This window comes from Chiloscyllium plagiosum, unplaced genomic scaffold, assembly GCF_037043375.1.
Source record: "Chiloscyllium plagiosum isolate Xiang-an unplaced genomic scaffold, Cpla_swu_hap1 HiC_scaffold_21, whole genome shotgun sequence".
NCBI classification, from domain to species: Eukaryota; Metazoa; Chordata; class Chondrichthyes; order Orectolobiformes; family Hemiscylliidae; genus Chiloscyllium; species Chiloscyllium plagiosum.
The window spans coordinates 9,566,890-9,587,656 of record NW_028270159.1 but is presented as its reverse complement, the minus strand read 5'-3'; the positions used below and the strand labels follow the sequence as shown (position 1 = coordinate 9,587,656).

General features: G+C 45.8%; 1 protein-coding gene across 4 annotated transcripts in view; it reads left to right on the top strand.

Annotated features, from left to right (window-relative positions):
- col27a1b (collagen, type XXVII, alpha 1b) overlaps positions 1-20,767 on the top strand; it is a 707,279-nt gene that overhangs the window by 607,768 nt on the left and 78,744 nt on the right. For all 4 annotated transcript variants that reach the window (XM_087998238.1, XM_087998237.1, XM_087998236.1 and 1 more), the window contains 2 exons: positions 5,461-5,514; positions 13,611-13,667. In XM_087998238.1, coding sequence (XP_087854364.1) covers positions 5,461-5,514; positions 13,611-13,667 — 111 coding nt within the window. The remainder of the gene's footprint in view (positions 1-5,460; positions 5,515-13,610; positions 13,668-20,767) is intronic.

The following is a 20,767-nucleotide window of genomic DNA, read 5'->3' as shown; positions in this document are numbered from 1 at the left end:
AGGAGTGTGGGGTCTTATTGTGTGGTGGAGCATACCTGAGGCAGCCAACTCCTGTTCCTATTCCCTATGTTCTTTCAGTACTCCAGGTGTGGGCTCACCATGGCTCTGTATAGGTGCACATCCCTCCTTCTGAACTCAAACCCTCTTTCTGAAGGCCAGTGCACCATTTGCCTTCCTATTTGCTTCCTGCACCTTCCTGTCTACTTTCAGTGACTGCTATAGAAGGACACACAGATCCCTTTGTACATTGACACTTGCCAATGTATCACCATTTAAATATTATTCTGTCTTTCTGCTTCTCACACACACAACTTCATATTTAGCCACATGTATGCCCACTCACTAAATCATCTCAAAGTCTCCTTGCATTCTCCTCCCAACTCACAATCCTGCCAGAACCTTTGCTGTCACAGGGTCATACAGCACAGAAACAGATCCTTCGGTCCAATCAGTCCATGCTGACCATCATCCCTAACTAAACTAGTCCCACCTGCCTGCTCCTGGTCCATATCCCTCCAAATCTTTCCTATTCTTGTATCTATCCAAATGTCTATTAAAAGTTGTAACTCTAATCACATACACCACTTTTTCTGGAAGTTCATTCCACGTGCACACCACCTTCTGTGTGACAAAGTTGCCCTTCGTGTCTTTTTAAAATCTTTCTCCTCTCACCTTAAGAATATGTCACCTAGTCTTTAAGTTCCACAGCCCTAGGGAAAAGACACCTGCTATTCATCTTATCTATACCGCTTACGATTCTATAAACCTCCATAAGGTCTTTGAAACTGAAGCAGCAGGAGAAAACCTTGGTGTTATGGTGTTTCTCTCTCCACAGATACTGCCAGACCTACTGGTTTTCTATAGCCATTTCTGTCTTTGTTATGGGCAACTAATTTTGGTTTCTCAGCAGTCCCTGGGACACAGCCATGATAACGGCTACGAACAAAGATGAACCATTGATGCTGGACCAGTGGAAGTAAAAAACGGTCAATGTCTCCTGCATTCTGGAGCAGGATTCGAAATCTGACTCCAAAACCTACTGTGGGAAGTTCATAAGTACACAGGAGATAGGAGCAGAATTAAGTCATTCGGCCCATCGAGTCTGTTCAGCCATTCGATCATGGCTGATGTGCTCCTCACTCCCATCTTCCTGCCATCTCCCCATATCCCTTCAACCCATTACCAATTAAACATCAGTCTAACCCCTCCTTAAATGTACTCACTGTCCCAGCATCCACCGCACTTTGAGGTAGCGAATTCCATAGATTCACAACCCTTTGGGAGAAGTAGTCTCTCCTCAATTCTGTTTTAAATTTGCTCCCCCTTGTCCTAAGACTGTGATCTCTCGTCCTAGAATGCCCCACAAGAGGAAGCATCCGCTCCATGTCTACCTTATCCACACCTTTTATCATCTTGAATGCCTCAATTTGATCTCCCCTCATTCTTCTAAATGCCAGACTGTAGGCTGAATCTCTTTAATCTCTCTTCATACGACAAACCCCACATCTCTGGAATCAATCTAGTGAACCTCCTCTGAACTGTCTCCATCTTTCCTCAAATAAGGGGACCAAAACTCTGCACAATATTCGAGGTCCGCTCTCACCTCCAAAGCTCCTTCCTGTAATATACTTCATAACTTCCTGTTAAAGCCGTAACTGTGCCACATGGTTTAACTGGAGTCAGGAAATGTTTCACTTGTGTTACAGCAAGGAAAAGTGAGAATGGTGTATGCTTTCTAGTTTCAATTCCCCCTCCCACTCCACCAAGGATATGCAGGTCTTTGGACTCCTCCATCGTCAGACCACAGCGAAACGACGGTTGGAGGAAGAACGCCTCATCTTCCAGCTAGGAACCCTCCAACCACAAGGGATGAACTCAGATTTCACCAGTTTCCTCATTTCCCCTCCCCCCAGCCTGTCTCAGTCAAATCCATCAAATTCAGCACCGCCTTCCTAACCTGCAATCTTCTTCCCGACCTCTCCGCCCCCACCCCAGTCTGACCTATCACCCTCACCTTGACCTCTTTCCACCTATCACATTTCCGACGCCCCTCCCCCAAGTCCCTCCTCCCTATCTTTTATCTTAGCCTGCTGGACCAACTTTCCTCATTCCTGAAGAAGGGCTAATGCCCGAAATGTCGATTCTCCTGTTCCCTAGATGCTGCCTGACCTGCTGCGCTTTTCCAGCAACACATTTCCATCTCTGATCTCCAGCATCTGCAGACCTCACTTTCTCCTCCTATGCTTTCTAGTGTCAAGGGCTGAGCAGAATTAAAATAGAATAAAGCGCGGCACCAGATAAATGACGGGGAGTGAGTTTGCAGATCCTTGAGAGGATAGAGAGGAGAATTGCCAGTTCCAGAGGGCAATAAGGTAGGTCAGAGAAGCTGGGGAACTGAAGAGACACCTGATAGAGGATTATGACTGGTTTAGATGAGGTAGCAATCATGAAACATCTTCTCATTAGCTGATGTTGCAAGGGAGAAGGAAGGTATATTTAAGATTTTGGGAAAGAGAGGGTGAACGTGAGGAAAAACATTTTTAACTGAGAAAATGGTAACCATCTGGTGTACAGAATTATGGGTACAGGGTGGACTGGGTGATGTTGAAGTATTCAGTCAGCCATGGTGAGATTGAATGATGGGCTGAATGGCCTTGTCCAGTTTCTATATCCTGCATTCCTAACCTGGAATTTACTGGAAGGGTGTGGAATCAAAGACAATGAATAATTTCAAAAGGAAATTTGTTGGGGCACCTTGAAATTAACTTTCAGGGTTATAACAGATTAATGCGCTTGGTAACTCCTGGTTTACTTTACAGAGATCCAGGATGGAGTTCAAGGGCCAAGTGGTCTCTTTCTCTACCATAATGAGTTTTGTGACTGAAAAAAGAACCCAAGAACTTTGACTTGTTTTAAATCTTCAAACACTTTGAGTGATCCCCAGAAGCCCCCCCCCACCCCCGGCCAGTGGACAACATTTGATGCTTTGATTTAAAGCAGTGAACCTTCACACAAGAGCCCTTCCTTTCCCATATGATGAAAAATGTTTTTTTCACCCAAGTGTCTAAACATTTACGAAGGGTCATCAAATCCACCCAGTCCAGTCAACCTCCTACACCAGTACACTGCCAACCCTCTCTCCCTGGATAATGTCACCACTGGCAAGAGGCAGCAAAAGAACCACAAAAGGAAAAATCTCATGGATAATGTGAGAGAAAAAATTGGAAATATTATGCAGATCCCCCATGGCAATAAATTATAGCCCAAAAGAGATTGCAGTCTCCTCTGACTCACTACAATCTCAGCAAATTTACAACTAAATCCTCCCTCTTCTCAAAACCCTATTTACGTCTATCTGGTAGGAAAAGCAGACAGAGACAGTCCAGGGTTCCCTCAGATCAATCTATCACTTTAACCAAGCACTCACTGCCTTTCCTCTCTCATTTAAAAGGTGAAGTCTGGTGGTGGTTTAACCCAAGGTGTCACCACACCTCAGTTGAGGGGAGAGGTTGAGAAGGACAGTCCTCCTTGTTAATCTCAGCTCGTGTGGGAATTGAGCCCACGCTGTTGATATTATTTTACATTGTAAGCCAGCAGTCCAGTCAAATGAGCTAACTGACTCCACACCCTACTGGGTTTTTACAGTGATGGGGTGAAGTCTGACTTTTTATTTTATTATTCACTCACTGGATGAGGGCATCGCTGGCCAGGCCAGTATTTATTGCCCATCCCTAATTACTCAGAGGGCAGTTAAGAGTCAACCACATTGCTGTGGGTCTGGAGTCACATGTAGGCCAGACCAGGGAAAGATGGCAGCTTCCCTCCCTAAAGGGGATTAGTGAAACAGGAATGCAATAGGTAGATGAAGATGGGGGGTGATGGTGATAGGATGAGCAGAGGGTGGAGTGTATAGGTGGGAAGGAAGTTGGACAGGTAGCACAGGTCCTGAGGGCGATGCTGAGTTGGAGAGTTGTATCTGGGATAAGGTGGGGGAGGGGATATGAGGAAACTGGTGAAATCAACGTTGATTCCATGTCCAAGGAAGAAGATGAGATGTTCTTCTTCCAGTCGTCGGGTGGCTAGGATTTGGCAGTACCACTGGGTCATCACCTCCCCTTAACAGAAACGTTTGAATGAAACTTCTAACTTGATGGAAGTGGCCATTGGATCATCCAGGCCCCAACAGAGAGGGATCAGAAATGAGACCCATCACTCATATTCCATAACTCTCACACACTGTGCACTAAATTCATTGCATGTCTGAATCGACAGAGAAATGGTATTCCAGGTCAAGCTGGGTCCTGTACCAACTATTATCAAGCCCCTGCACACCAACATTGGGATCATACTTGACATATCATAGCGTGTTTGCAGTCTGCATCAGTTACATCCCGAGGCTGGAGAAATGGGGATAGTTTTCTTTGGAGAGGGGAAGGGTGTGGGGAAATTTGACAGAGGCGTTCAAAGTGATGAGGGGAATCTGGCTGCAGTAGCCAGTACAAAAGTGATGGAAGGAATCAAGAAGGAGAGGGCACAGACCTCAGGTGATTCTACTGGATATCAAGAAGCTGATCAGCGCAGCGAGTGGTCAGGGTCTGGAATGCACTACACCTCCGTGAACCAGGTGTCATTCAAGAGGATGTCAGAAAGGTATGTGAAAAGGAACAAGTGTGCAGAGTTACAGGGAGACGGCAGGAGAATGGTAATAGATGGAGAGCCAGTGTATACACAATAGGCTGGCATTTCTGATGGAATTGTTATTGGCGCTTTATGCTCACCCATTCCCTTACTAAGATCACTACAAACCGAATTAGCAGCCAGTAAGGCAACAGGTAACAAAATCCCATCTGGTTCATTAGTGTCCTTTAGAGAAGGATCCCTGCTATCCTTACATGGCCTGACTGACACGTAACTCCAAACCTACAGCTATGAGGTTGTTTCAGAAAGAAAAATCACAGCTACTTGGAAATTTATAACACCCGATGGACCAGAATGTATCATTCAATGGTTTCACTCGCTTTTCCTTCAATAACTTACCATCCTTCGCAAAATGGCCCACCCAGCCATTCATATCAAGGGCATTTAGAGACAGGCATAGTCAGTGACGCCTACATTGTGTGAAAGAAATAATTAATGCTTTTAGCTGTTGACTTTAACTCAGTTGTGAAATAGAATTAGAATTAGGTTTGAGTGTCACATGTACTCAAGTACAGGAGTACAGTGAAAAGTTTACAATGTTGTCCCACACAGCGCCATCTTAGGGTACAAAGTACCTGGGTACAAATCTTAGAAAATGGAGAAGTAAAAAAGGTTACATTACCTTACAGTGATTCATAGTATAAGTTCAAAAATAAGAAATAAAGTTAAAAGGATAAACATTACCGTCAGATAATCAGATTACAGATAAACATTACATTGCAGTAGAAAAGTGCGTTTAAAAGTCATTTTTGTCTTTTATAGGGACATAAAGGACCACTGGGACCAAAAGGACCACCGGGCCCGAAAGGTGAAAAGGTAACAACCATCATATGTTTGAACGTAACTTTTATATTGGTCAGCACTGGAAGCTTCATGAAGCTAAATTGTGCTTTGCCAGTGACAACAGGTGAAGTGGGAGAGTGAATGACCTATAACAACTGAACAGGCAGATTTTCAGCTCCACCTTTGCGCAACTCCGTCACTTTAAATGTCCTGCTCCTGTCGGTCACCATGGTGGCACATGCCCCACGCTCACTTTCAATGTGCCCAGGTAAATCATTGAACAGACTATTACATGAACTGGGTCAACATCTCATTCTGTACTCACTAAACCAGAAGGCCTGCAGCCCCACACGTCTGCAAAGGGCTTTGTGCATTGGAGACTGGGCTGAATCAAAGGTGAAATAGTCGTTTTGCTCACTAGTTGGTAGCTTGTTGTTTTATGTACTTAATAGAAGTCTCTTAAGATCTCTTGCACCTCACAGAATCCCTACAGTGTGGAAACAGGCCATTTGGCCCAACAAGTCCATACCGACCCTCCAAAGAGTAACCCTCCCAGACCCATTACCCTATCCATTTACTTTACATTTACCCATGTCTAATTCACCTAACCTACACATTCCTGAACACTATGGGCAAGTCACCTAACCTTCACATCTTTGGATTGTAGGAGGAAGCTGGAGCACCCATAGGAAACCCACGCTGACATGGGGAGAATGTGCAAATTTCACACAGACAGTAACCCGGGTCCCTAGCACTGTGAGGCAGCAGTGCTAACCTCTGAGCCACCATACCACCCTTGCTTCTCCAGTGTATCGCTACTCCCATTGAGAGAAGGCAAGGGATGAGGGTCACATTCTGATCATTATTATTTGACCTCTATTTCTGGAGCGAAGTACTGGTGGGTTAGCACTGCAACTGTGACACTGCATTTCTGAAAGGTGAAATTTAATAGCTGCGCACATCCTGGTGACCATCAAATGTGGATTTGTGAATTTCTCTCTTTTTATTTCAAAAAAATTACTTTATTCATAAAATTATTTTGATATCTATACAATTGGTGATGCCATACATATGTATACATTCCATTTCTTTACGTACAGAGATCGGAATTAATCATTCGTATATACAAGTCTGTACTTTGACCATCCAGGTATTCTGCTGAGGCGTCAGCGGAGCCCAATTACTGAGTGGGCCCCTCTGTTCTTCTTAGGCAGGCAGACCTTACACGGTGGTCTTTTCCCACCACGCCTTGACAGCAGCTGTCCCAAGCTTCAGCGAGTCCCTCAGCACATAGTCCTGGACCTTGGAATGTGTCAGTCTGCAACACTCAGTCGGGGTCAACTCCTTCAGCTGGAAGATCAACAGGTTTTGGACCACCCAGAGAGCGTCTTTCACCAAGTTGATGATCCTCCAGGCACAGTTGATGTTCGTCTCGGTGTGCGTCCTGGGGAACAGACCGTAGAACACGGAGTCCCGTGTTACGGAGCTGCTCGGGACGAACCTCAACAAACACCACTGCATTCCTCTCCAGACTTCCTTTGTGTAGGCACATTCCAGAAGGAGGTGTGTGACAGTCTCGTCCCCTTCACAGCCGCTTCAAGGGCAGCGTGCAGTGGGGCAGAGAGTCCGGGCGTGCATAAGCGATCTCACAGGCAGAGCCCTTCTCACCACCAGCCAAGCCATGTCTTGGTGCTTGTTGGAAAGTTCTGGCGATGAGGCATTCTGCCAAATGGCTTTGACAGTCTGCTCAGGGAACTGCTCAATAGGATCCACCCTCTCCTTTTCCCAAAGGGTCTCAAGGACACTATGTGCTGACCACTTCCTGGTGGACTTGTGGTCAAAGGTGTTTTTCTTCATAATTTGCTCCACGAAGGACAGGTGATACGGAGCATTCCGCGGCAGCGAGGCCAGGCCCATCCTTCGCAACACCGGGGACAGGTAGAACCTCGTAGTGACACTTGGTGTTTGTGTACCGGGGATCCACGCACAGCTTGATGCGGCTGCACACAAAGATGGCCATCAGGGTGAGGGTGGCACTGGACGTGTTTTTCCCCCCCCCATTGCCCAGATCTTTATACATGCTGTCCCTCCGGACCCGGTCCATCTTTGATCTCCACATGAAGTGGAAGATGGCCCGGGTGACTGCGACGGCACAGGTTCTGGGAATAGGCCAGACCTGTGCCACAAATAACAACACTGACAGTACCTCACACCTGATTACCAGGATTTTTCCTGCGATGAAGAGCGACCTTTGCTTCCACCAGCCTAATTTCTGCCTCACTTTCCTGATCCACTCCTCCCAAGACTTGGCGCACGCCCCAGCCACTCCGAACCAAATACCCAGCACCTTCAGATGGTCAGTCCTGATGGTGAAGGGGATCGAGGATTGGTTGGCCCAGTTCCCGAAGAGCATGGTCTCACTCTTGCCTTGGTTTACCTTGGCCCCCGAGGCCCGTTCGAACTGGTCACATATGCACATCAGTCTGGGCACGGACAGTGGATCCGAGCAGAAAACGGCGACATCATCCATGTACAGGGAGGCCTTAACCTGCAGGCCCCCCGCTGCCAGGAATAGTCACTCCTCCCAGGCTCGCATTCTTCCTGATGGATTCAGCAGATGGCTCTATGCAGCACACAAACAAGGCAGGAGAGAGGGGGCAGCCCTGCCTGACTCCAGATCTGACTGGGAAGTTATCTGATTCCCATCCATTGATTGAGACTGCACTGACAATACTGGTGTAGAGCAGTCTGATCCAATTGCAGATTCCCTCCCCAAAGCCCATTTTGGAGAGAATATCCCTCATATACATATGCAATATCCTGTCAAAGGCTTTCTCCTGGTCCAGGCTGATCAGGCAGGTGTCCAACCCTCTGTCCTGCACGTAGGCGATCGTATCCCTGAGGAGTGTGAGACTCTCAGCGATCTTCCTGCCCCGCACAGCACAGGTTTGGTCAGGGTGAATCACCGACCCCAGAGCAGACTTGACCCAGTTGGCGATGACCTTCGACAAGATTTTGTAATCCGCGTTTTATAGTGAGATTGGTCTCCAATTTCTGAGTTCCTCCCTCTCCCCATTTTGCTTGTAGATGAGGGTGATGATGCCTTTCCTCATGGATTCGCTCATGGTACCTGCCACAAGCATACTGACATATACCTCCAGCAGGTCCTGGCCAATCAAGTCCCATAGAGCAGAATAGAACTCGACTGGTAAACTGTCGCTTCCGGGAGTTTTATTCTTTTCGAAGGACTCGAGGGCCTTAGTCAGCTCATCCAGAGATAATGGCTGGTCCAGCCTCTCCCGGTGTTCTGTCGTCTAAGACCTCCGTGATAGAGGACAGGAACGACTGGGAAGCCATGCTGTCAGTTGGCTTCAAGTGATACAGACTGGCATAGAAGGATTTGCTGATCCTCATGATGTCAGCCTGGATTTGTGAATTTCATGTTTTTAACATTTGTTGCTGAAATAACTGCACAGAGGCCAGTATGCCATCGCCAGGTCACCCTTTATTTACATGTACACGGTCCACTGGCTGTGGCCAGCCAGCTCAGAGTCAGTCCCTAAACTGAGGAGATTCTAACTTCTGTTAATTTTTCTCGTTTCTTTTTTTTTCTCTTCCCTGAATTGAGGAGATTCTAAATCTCCTGGTTAATCTCCTGTTAATATTGGTCAGCCGGGGCTTTCCTGATTGGCCCAGGTTAACAACCCTAATCAAGGACCTAGTAGTCAGTGAGGTCCACCTGCTTCCAATCACTACACTTGCATTCTGCATTGAAACGTACAGATTCCTGGGGGGGAAGGGTCCTGACAAGATCGATGCGGAGAAGTTGTTTTTCCTTGTGGGTGAGTCTAACAGCAGACGGCATCATCTCAGAGTCAGGGGTCATAGAAACATAGAAGATGGGAGCAAAGGGAGGTCAATCAGCCCATTGAGCCTATTCCGCCATTCATCACAATCATGGCTGTCCGTCCATCTCAATAGCCAAATCCTGCTTTCGCCCCATAACCTTTGATCCTATTGACCCAAGTGCTATACCTAGCCATGTCTTGAATATATTCAATGTTTTGGCGTCAACTACTTCCTGTGGTAATGCATTCCACAGGCTCACTGCAATTTGAGTGAAGAAATGTCTCATCTCTGTCCTAAATGGTTGACCCTGAATCCTCAGACTGTGACCTCCCCTGGTTCTAGACTCACCCACCATTAGGAATATCTTGTCTGCATCTACCCTGTCTGGACTTTTCCCCCTAAGAATCTTGTACATTCCAGACAGAGATGAAGAGGAATTTCTTCTGTCAGAGGGGAGTAAATCTGTGGAATTCTTTACTTCAGAGGGCTGTTGAGGCTGTGTCATTCAGTATATTCGAGGCTGGGATAGAAAGATTTTTCATCATTAAGGGAATTGAGGGTTATGATTTGATTCTTTTAAGTCACTTGAATTTGCATTGTTTTCCCATTGGAGATATCCCCAGTTCAAGAGGAGTTGGTTTGGGTTTTATAATATATTGCAGTGTTGTCAGGAGACACAGGGGATTGAAGGACTGAAGATTATATTGTTGGTTATTTTTTGATGGTCTGTTAGAGACCAGCTGATTCTCATGAAGTTAAAGGAAAGCACTGCATCTTGAAATTAGAATTTTTCTTCTAATAATTTTCATACGGTCAAATTAAAGTGAAACGTAGAACAGTATAGTGTGGGAGTAGGCCATTTGGTACAGTGAATCTGTGCTGGCCCTTTGAATGAACAATCCAATCAGTACATCTCTCCATCGCTTTCCCTGTGTCCCTGCAATTATCTTCCCCATGAAATATTCACTTGATTCCCCTTTGAATACTTCTGTTTAATCTGTTCATCCTCACCACTTCTGGCATTAAACAGTTTTTGCTGATGACCTCCCTAGTTCTTTTACAGGTTGCTTTGAAATAAAACATAATGCATTTACTCTGCCTGTCATAAAGCCACAGGTATAAATATTTCATTCATTAACACAACAGGTTTTCTCCCAGGCACTCAACTTCAATCACACGGAATTGATATAACTAAGGTCACTGTTTCAAATGGACTTACCAACCTTGAAACCACAACTTCTTGAACTGACCCACATCCATCTTCGTCTGTTGAAATCTAATTCCCAAAATATATTATACATGTTTCTCACAAAAAATATAGAGTTACCAGAGTGCAGAGTGAGATTAGTTGGCCCATTAATCTCATGCGCGTTCTCTGGGTAACAATCCAGTCAGTCCCATTCCCCCACTCTATCGCGGCAGGTCTACTTCCTTAAAGTGTCCATCCAGTTTCCTTTGAAACCATCCACCGTTTCTCCCTCCAGGTTTAAGAACAGCTTCCTCCCTCCTGATATTTGACTGATTAATGGACCTCTCTAACTTCAAATGATGTTGATCTTGCTTTGTGCACCTCTTGTACAGCCGTAACCTTGTATGCCTCACTCTGTCGAAGCACCTTTTGATTTGTATGTCCTTTTTTGATAATGATCTGCCTGTACTGCTTGCAAAACAAAACTTTTCACTGTACTTCGGTACATGTGACTACAATAGATCAAATCAAAGTCAAATTAACACACTTCTGGGGAATGGGTTCCAGGTCTTCCTAATACAGAACAACTTCGATTATCCGAACATCAATTATCCAAATTTTAGATTATCCAAACAAGATCTCAAGATCCGTTAAAAACGGCATTCAGTTATCAGTTAAATGGCATTATAATGTGCATTGCCGGATTACTGAGGCATGTTTGATAACCGGTACTCAAATTACCGCTTGTTAACGATAGACCAGTTATTGGTTAAATGGCATCATAGCATGCATTGCCAGACAACCAAGGCATGTTCGGATAACCAGCACTCTGAAATTACCACTTATTTACGATCAGCTCAGTTATCCAGACAATCAATAATCTGAACAAAACATTCTCCGCCCGTCTCATTCGAATAATCAAGGTTGTTCTGTATTCCCCTCTATTTCCTGCATATAATCTGTCCCCACATCTTTGTACCTCTCGCTATTGAGAGCAGTTTTCTCTTTGTCTACCATAATCAAAACCCTTTATGATTTTGAATGCTTGCAAATAATTTCCACTTAGCCTTCTCTACCATAGCCCCCAATTTAGGTTGACTTTTGACCTGAGTGGCAATCGATTTATATGATACAAAACACCTTTGTCAGAAAGTGTTAGCAATTGGCTTAATGTTGCTATTCAGGAACAGGCGAAGATATTGAAGATAAATGCAGTAAACCACATCAGCAGTAAATTTGGGGGCTATGGTGAGGGACTCATTCATTTGGGCCTTCAGTAAAACCAAATCATATTTCAGAGTGTGACAATCACCATCAACATATTTGCAAACAGCGACTCATTTCTGGCTTCAGAAAAGATTCATTTTCTAGATGGTTTGAATAAAATTCAACAGTGAAATTGGAGAGTGAAGCAAGCAGCTCAGGTTTCCAAATATAGCAATTGTACATTGTAAAGTAAAAAGTTATTGTGTTCACTGGAGGGGAGATGGAAAAGATCGAGCTCTTAAACCAGCTTTGAGAGTAATTACTCCCATTTTCCAGTTGTTCTGACATTCCGGGTTTTATTTGGTTGGTTTAAAACTCAATGAGCTCTCCAGACGTTAGCGAAATGGGACAGAGTTCTGCAGTTCATTGCTGATTCACCTCTCCAGTATCTGCGATTAGAAACAGCTGTATTGGACCCACGAGAGACAAACTCCACAAGTTTCGCGAGCGGCCCTGAAGGCGGGAACAACTGCCAAATTCTGACAGTCAAAATTAACTTGCTGTCTGCACACGAGCCAGAGGGAGAGGAAGATGCTGCTTCACTGGAAGATTAGGAAAGAAAATAGTTTCATAACGTCTGCTGTTGTGACTCACATGGAGCGGAGTTTGCAGTAAAAGTTTGCAAGTTCACAACTTTGCAGTAAAATGTGGAGAGCCAATTTGTCGTCACATTTTTGGGAAAGTCCAATAGGATTATGGGATGGTGCAGCACAGAGAGAGGCCATTCGGCCCCAACTCTTTGAAAGGGCTCTCCAATTAATCCCAGTAGGCCTGCAAATTGACTTTTTTCTTCTTCCCTGCTGGCATTGGGTATTGCTGGCTGGACCAGTCTTTATTGCCCATCGCTAATTGCGCTTTGAGAAGATGATGTTTAGCTGCTTTCTTGAACACTCCAGTCCATACATAGGTACGCCCTTAGAGAGGGTATTCCAGGATTTTGACCCAATGACAGTGAAGGAATAGCAGTATATTTCCAAGTCAGGATGGTGTGGGGTTTGGAGGGGACTTCCAGAGGATGGTATTCCCATGTATTTGTCCTTCTAGATGGAAATGGTCAGAAGGTGCTGTCTGAAAATTTTTGGTGAATTTCTACAGTGCACCTTGTAAATAGTGTACACGGCTGCTACTGAGCATTGGCAGAGGAGGGCGTAGATGCTGCAGGTAGTGGATAGAATACAGATCAAGAAGGTTACTTTGTCCTGGATGGTCTCAAGTGTTGTTGGAGCTGCACCCATCCAGGCAAGTGAGCAGTATTCCATCACACTCGTGACCTGTGCCTTGTAGATGTTGGGCAACTCTTTGAGTGTCTGTCCTCACTAAGTTGAGATGCTGCACTGTCGGAGGGTCAGTGCTGAGGGAGCATCGCACTGTCGGAGGGTCACTGCTGAGGGAGCGCCGCACTGTCGGAGGGTCAGTGCTGAGGGAGTGTCGCACTGTCGGAGAGTCAGTAATGAGAGAGCGGCCACTATCAGAGGGTCTGTGCTGAGGGAACGCCGCACTGTCGGAGAGTCAGTGCTGAGTGAATACTGCACTGTTGGAGGGTCAGTGCTGAGGAAGTGCCGCATTATCAGAGGGACAGCACTGAGGGAGCACCGCACTGTCGGAGAATCAGTGCTGAGGGAGTGCCACAGTATCGGAGAGTCAATGCTGAGGGAGTGGGCACTGTTGTAGCGTCAGCGCTGAGGGAGTGCCACATTGTCGGAGGGTCAGTGCTGAGGGAGCGCCACACTGTTGGAGAGTCAGTGCTGAGTGAGTGCCGCACTGTTGAAGGGTCAATGCTGAGAGGCATTGAAGGAAATTAAAATCAAGATTTTTCTCATTGCAGGGTGAACATGGGGATGATGGGAAAGTGGAAGGTCCTCCTGGCCCCCCTGGAGATAGGGTAAGTCCCATTTTTTAATACAAACATTAATTATTTTACTAATAAGCCAAATCTTCCATTAATATTGTCTTCAATAACTCTCGAGGCAATGTTAATCTTTCTTTTTATAGCCCTACCTACCTTTGATGCTCACTTTAGTAGATTATATATCCATATTTGGACTCTGCTCCATTTTTCCATCCAAAGTTAGTATTTTTATTTCCAAAAGGCATTGCCTCACATTTCTCTGCGTTGAATTGCATGTGGAATCATTCTGCTTTTCCTGCAAACTTCATTCTGGAAATGAAACACTGCAGAGGTTGGAAACCTAAGCTAAAAACAGAAATATTGGAAATAATCAGTAGGTCAGTCAGCATCCAGGGAGAGAGAAGCAGATTAATGGGTAGCATTGAACGGAGATGATGGAGTCTTACCCCAACAGCTGTGAAACCAGTGCACTCTCCATGTCTCTTCCTTTCAGCTTGAGGTCTTGCTCCAGGATCAGAAGTCAATATACCCTTGTTCCATCCCCCAGTCATGGGCTGGAATTGCTCAGCAGTACCACTGGGAGTGGTGGCCACTGCCAGTAATGCAGCCACTGGATGCTTAATGTTGCTGAAGGCCACAGGTGAGTGATAGCGATGATGGTCACAGGGCAGGGTCAGCAGTAAGGGCAAGGTCAGCAGTAAGGGCAGGGTCAGCAGTAAGGACATCACCCCTTGTTTGGACCCCAACTATTCACATTATACCGTAACGATGCGGATGAAGGAACTGAGGGTATTGTTGCTAAGTTTGCAGGTGACATAAAGATGGGGAAGAAGTGTTGAGGAAGTGGGGAGACTGCAGAAGGTCATAGAGCAAGCTAGGAGTGTGGGCAAAGAAGTGGACAGATGGAACACAATGTGGGACAGTGTGAGGTTAGAACAGAAAGAATAGAGGTGTAGACTATTTTCTAAATGGGGAAGGGCTTCAGAAATCTGAAGCACAAGTGGACTTGAGAGGCCTAGTTCAGGATTCTCTTCATGCTAACATGCAGGTTCATTTGGCAGTTAGGAAGATAAGTGCAATGTTAGCATTCATTTCAAGAGGGTTAGAATACAGGAGCAGGGATGTACTGCTGAGGCTGCATAAGGCTCTAGTCAGATCGCATTTAGAATATTGCGAGCAGTTTTGGGCTCCGTATCTAAGGAAGGATGTGCGGCCTTTGGAGGGAGTCCTGAGGAGGTTTGCAAGAATGATCCTGGGGACAAAGTGCTTGTGTTTTAAGAAGCGGTTGAGGACTCTGAGTCTGTCCTTGATGGACTTTAGAAGGATGAGGTGGATTCTGATTGAAGCTATAGAATACTGAGAGGCCTGGATAGAGTGGACATGGAGAAGATGTTTCCATGAGTAGGAGAGACTAAGACACGAGGGCATAGCCTCAGAGTGAAGGAATGACCTTTTAGAACTGAGATGAGGAGGAATTTCTTTGGCCAGAAATGGGGAATCGGTGGAACTCATTGCCACAGAAGGCTGCCATTGAGTGTACTTAAAACAGAGATAGATAGGAAATAACACAGCCGCTTCACATCAATTGTGTCTGGCTTCCAAAATCTGCAGTCCTTACTGTCTCCAAGAGATAGATAGGATCATGGTGTCATTAATATCATTACCAAGGGTTCAGTACTCAGGGCTGGAGCTGGTGTCATTACCAAGGGTTCAGTACTCGGGGCTGGAGATGGTGTCATTATCATCATTACCAAGGGTTTAGTACTCAGGGCTGGAGATGGTGTCATTATCATCATTACCAAGGGTTTAGTACTCAGGGCTGGAGATGGTGTCATTATCATCATTACCAAGGGTTCAGTGGGCGGCACGGTGGCACAGTGGTTAGCACTGCTGCCTCACAGCGCCAGAGACCCAGGTTCAGTTCCTGCCTCAGGCGACTGACTGTGTGGAATTTGCACATTCTCCCCGTGTCTGCGTGGGTTTCCTCCGGGTGTTCCGGTTTCCTCCCACAGTCCAAAAATGTGCAGGTCAGGTGAATTGGCCATGCTAAATTGCCCGTAGTGTTAGGTAAGGGGCAAATGTATGGATGGGTTGCGCTTCGGCGGGTCGGTGTGGACTTGTTGGGCCGAAGGGCCTGTTTCCACACTGTAAAGTAATCTAATATAATCTAATCTACTCGGGGCTGGAGATTGTGTCATTACCGTCATTACCAAGGGTTCAGTACTCGGGGCTGAAGATGGTGTCATTATCATCATTACCAAGGGTTTAGTACTCAGGGCTGGAGATTGTGTCATTACCGTCATTACCAAGGGTTCAGTACTCGGGGCTGAAGATGGTGTCATTATCATCATTACCAAGGGTTTAGTACTCGGGGCTGGAGATTGTGTCATTACCGTCATTACCAAGGGTTCAGTACTCGGGGCTGGAGATGGTGTCATTACCATCATTACCAAGGATTCAGTACTCGGGGCTGGAGATGGTGTCATTACCATCATTACCAAGGATTCAGTACTCTGGGCTGGAGATGATGTCATTACCATCATTACCAAGGGTTCAGTATTTGGGGCTGGAGATGGTGTAGTTACCGTCATTACCAAGGTTTCAGTACTCGGGGCTGGAGATGGTGTCATTACCGTCATTACCAAGGGTTCAGTTCTCGGGGCTGGAGATGGTGTCATTATCATCATTACCAAGGTTTTAGTACTCGGGGCTGGAGATGGTGTCATTACCGTCATTACCAAGGGTTCAGTACTCGGGGCTGGAGATGCTGTCATTATCATCATTACCAAGGGTTCAGTACTCGGGGCTGGAGATGGTGTCATTACCATCATGACCAAGGATTCAGTATTTGGGGCTGGAGATGGTGTCATTACCATCATTACCAAGGGTTCAGTATTTGGGGCTGGAGATGGTGTCATTACCGTTATTACCAAGGATTCAGTACTCGGGACTGGAGGTAGACAATAGACAATAGGTGCAGGAGTAGGCCATACTGCCCTTCGAGCCTGCACCGCCATTCAATATGATCATGGCTGATCATTCCTAATCAGTATCCTCTTCCTGCCTTATCTCCATAACCCTTGATTCCACTATCCTTGAGAGCTCTAGGTCATCCTTGAGGTGGTGTCATTACCATCTTCTCATCTCTTCCTTGTCGATAAAGTGCAATGGCCATTTCTGGTCTGTATTCTTTTGTAAATTACTGCACTGGGGATCCCGTATAGGCCAGAAACACAGCTCCTCTCCCTTGGAGCAGCACCAGAGAATCCTGGGTGTTTGAGGCTCAGTGGGACAAACATCAACTGCACCCAGAGGGCCAACAAGTCGGTGAAAAGCACTCAGCCTGAAACGTGATGGCATTTCAATACAAACTGTTGTCCTTGACCAACAGTTGCAGACTGCCACATTCTAAGCTTCAGGTTCACATCACTGTAGTTTGGGGCAGCTGTCGGACAGGCATAGTGGGAACAGTCCCTGTCTGATCAAAAGCAGAAGTTGCTGGAAAAGCTCAGCAGGTCTGGCAGTGACCCTTCCCTCAATTCGGACCCAAAATATTAACTCTTATTTCTCTTCACAGACGCTGCCAAACCTGCTGAGCTTTTCCAGCAACTTCTGTTTTTGTTTCGGATTTACCGCATCCGAAGTTCTTCTGGATTTTATTTAGTCACTGTCTAATGCCCCTCAGTAACACATTGAGGGGCAGCAAACTGTCGATCCCTCTGGGCTGTGTGCCTTACCAAGACTGTGTGTGTGTGTGAATAGCGAGAGGGTCAAAAATACATTGTGGCACCTCAGCATCGACTGTGGTGTTTCAAGAAAAGCATTGTTTTGCTGCCTCTTTTAGAATGCTTCCTGTAAATATTAACACTGCAATCATGCTGAGCAAAACATGGAGACAAGTGGATTTTTATTGCAGGTTCTGGAATATTTATAACATTTCTAAATGTAATATGCTCCAAGACCAGATGATTGGCTGTGGGGGAATCACAGTGGAGCTGAGTCAAAGATTTTCCAGGCTAGTGTTCAGAGAGTGCACCATGCAGTTGCATACTTAGCCAGTATTGATTATGAAGGATTTGCTATCCCTTATCTAGTATGCTGCTGACTGTTCTCCACATTTGGAGTTTTGTGTGCAGTTTTGGGTCCTATATCTCAGGAAGGGTGTACTGACAGTGGAGCTTGTTCAGAGGAGATTCAGGAGAATGGTCCCAGGAATGAACAGCTCAGCACATAAGGAAAGCTTGAAGACTCTGCTTCTTTACTCGATGGAGTTTAGAAGAATGAGGGGGGATCTAATTGAAACTTACAGAATATTGAATGACCTGGACAGAGTGGATGCTGGAAAGATGTTTCCATTGGCGAGAGGGACAAGGACCCGAGGGCACAGCCTTAGAGTAAAGTGAAGACCTTTTGGAATGGAGATAAGGAGAAACGTCTTCAGCCAGAGAGTGGGAAATCTGTGGGATTCATTGCCACAGAAGGCTGTGGAAGCCAGGTCATTGATTATATTTAAGACAGAGATAGGAAAGTTCTTGATTATGAAGCGGATCAAGGGTTATGGGGAGAAAGCAGGAGAATGGGGTCGAGAAACTTATTAGCAGGAAGTGAGGACTGCAGATGCTGGAGATCAGAGCTGAAAATGTGTTGCTGGAAAAGCACAGCAGGTCAGGCAGCATCCAAGGAGCAGGAGAATCGACATTTCGGGCATGAGCCCTTCTTGAAGAAGGGCTCATGCCCGGAATGTTGATTCTCCTGCTATTGAGAAACTTATTAGCCATGATTGAATGGCAGAGCAGACTCGATGGGCTGAATGGCCTAATTTCTGCTTCTATGTCATGGCCTGGGCGGGACACAGCTCATAGCTTGAATATACATGAATCTTCCCGCTGGTGATGTAGAGGGAGTGTCCTATAGCAACACCTGGTTTGGAAGTGTGCTAATAATCTCATTCAACATGGGCCAAAATCCATCAGTAGCCTAATCCCCACAGTAAATCTCCTTCTTCTGGAAGCAAGAACAGTTCAGTGAGAGTCTTGAAGACTGAAATCATGGTTAACTGACTGAGGGGTGACCTCAAAGAGGTCTATAAAATCATGAGGGCATGGATAGGGTGAATAGCCAAGGCCTTTTCCCCAGAGTGGGGGAGTCCAGAATTAGAGGGCATAGGTTTAAGGTGAGAGGGGAAAGATTTAGAAGGGACCTAAAGAGCAATTTCACACAGGGTGGTACATGTATGGAATGAACTGCCAGAGGAAGTAGTGGAGGCTGGTACAATTGCAACATTTAAAAGGCATCTGGATGGGTATATGAAGAGGAAGGGTTTAGAGGGATATGAGCCAAGTACTGGCAAATGGGACTAGATTAGGTTAGGATATCTGGTTAGCATGGACGAGTTGAACTGAAGGGTCTGTTTCCATGCTGTACATCTCTATGACTCTAAATGGCCTATCGCTGCCACTAAAATGAAGAGAAATGAAATCGAGGAATTATAGACATCATGCCAACTCTCCGTACATTCTCATTCTGAGCACAATGTCAAAGGCCCACATCTGAGCTGCAAGCAGTGAGCTGATATAACCTAATTAGAGCGGTAGTCAGCATGACAATTACAATACGTCTGCAGTGAATAACAAAGACAATTCAGTTTCCGATTGCTAAATTGTTCCCAGAACACTTGGGGTTAGTGCGCATTGAACTCCCAACAGATGCTCTTGAGATAACTTCTAGCCAAGGCTCGCAATTTCAAACTCCAAATAATTTACTTAACTCTTGCTACCTCACCCCAGTTTTGGCAATGATCCAAGTGCTAAGGAGTTTCTACTCTACTTGCTCTGGCATATTGTCCCCAGCTGGTTTGTGAAGAAATAGCTCCCGGACTTTCAGGAAAATGTTAGCTATCCAAAGCAAAGCATAGGCTAAGAAGCAGGGGCTTGGTTAGCTCAATTGGCTGGATGGCTGGCTTGCAATGCATGAGTGACACTGACAGTAAGGATTCAATTGCCACACTGGCTGATGTTACTATGAAGGATGGCATGGTGGCTCAGTGGTTAGCACTGCTGCCTCACAGCATCAGGGACCCAGGTTTGATTCCACCCTCAGATGATGGCCTGTGTGGAGAGTTTGTACGTTCTCCCCATGTCTGTGTGGGTTTCCTCCCAAGGTTAGGTGGATTGGTCATGCTAAATTGTGAAGCTAGGTGGGTCAGCCATGGGGAATGCAGGGTTAGGAGGGTGGGATGCTCTTCGGTGAGTTGGTGCAGGCTGAATGGCCTAATTCCACACTGTAGGGATTTTATGATTCTCAATTATCTCCTCTCAGGTCAAACCATCATCAGTTATCTTTCGCTCTCATGAGAGAGCAGGGGGCTGTGGTAATTTTTACCTTAGTTGGGACATGAAGGTCCCTTTTACAGGGAGATCAAAGAATTATATTTATGTATATCCTTTCATAACCACTGGATATGGTAAAGCCCTCAATAGCCAGTGGAAAACAATCACTGTTGCAATCAGCAAACTCAATAGCCAACCAGTGCACACCAAGCTCCTTCAAACAGGAATTGAGAAATAAAGACTTGCGTTTATGTAGCACCTTTCACACCTAGCAGACCAGCCGCTGAAGTACCTTTTGAAGTGTGGTCGCTGCCGGTCGTGTAAGAGGCAGCAACTGTAAAGTGGTTGTGAGATGATGATCTGATTTTGTGATGTTACTTGTAAGAGATTGATGCTGGCCCAGAGAGAGCTCCCTTGCCCTTTCCCACCTACCCACCTCATGTCCCAATCCAAGAAGGGTACTTTCCAGCAGTGCAGCACCCCCCCTCTGGCCCACTCTGGAATGTGAACCTTGAACTCTAAGCTCCTGGAATGAGATGTGATCCCAAGACCTTCCCATCAAAGGGGAGAAGGTAAATTTCAATCAGAAATCTTCTGTCACAACTGATTTTCCAACAGCAAATAGGAGCAGAGGATCATCTAATTGCCCCTGTTCTAGGTTCAACTGTAGCATCCCTCACTGCATAGTCATGTGAAGAAAATAGATGGTATGTTGGCTTTCATAGTAAGAGGACTCAAGTACAGGAGCAGAGGTGTATAGCCTGCACATCCCTAGACACTTTATCATGGCCAATCCACCTAACC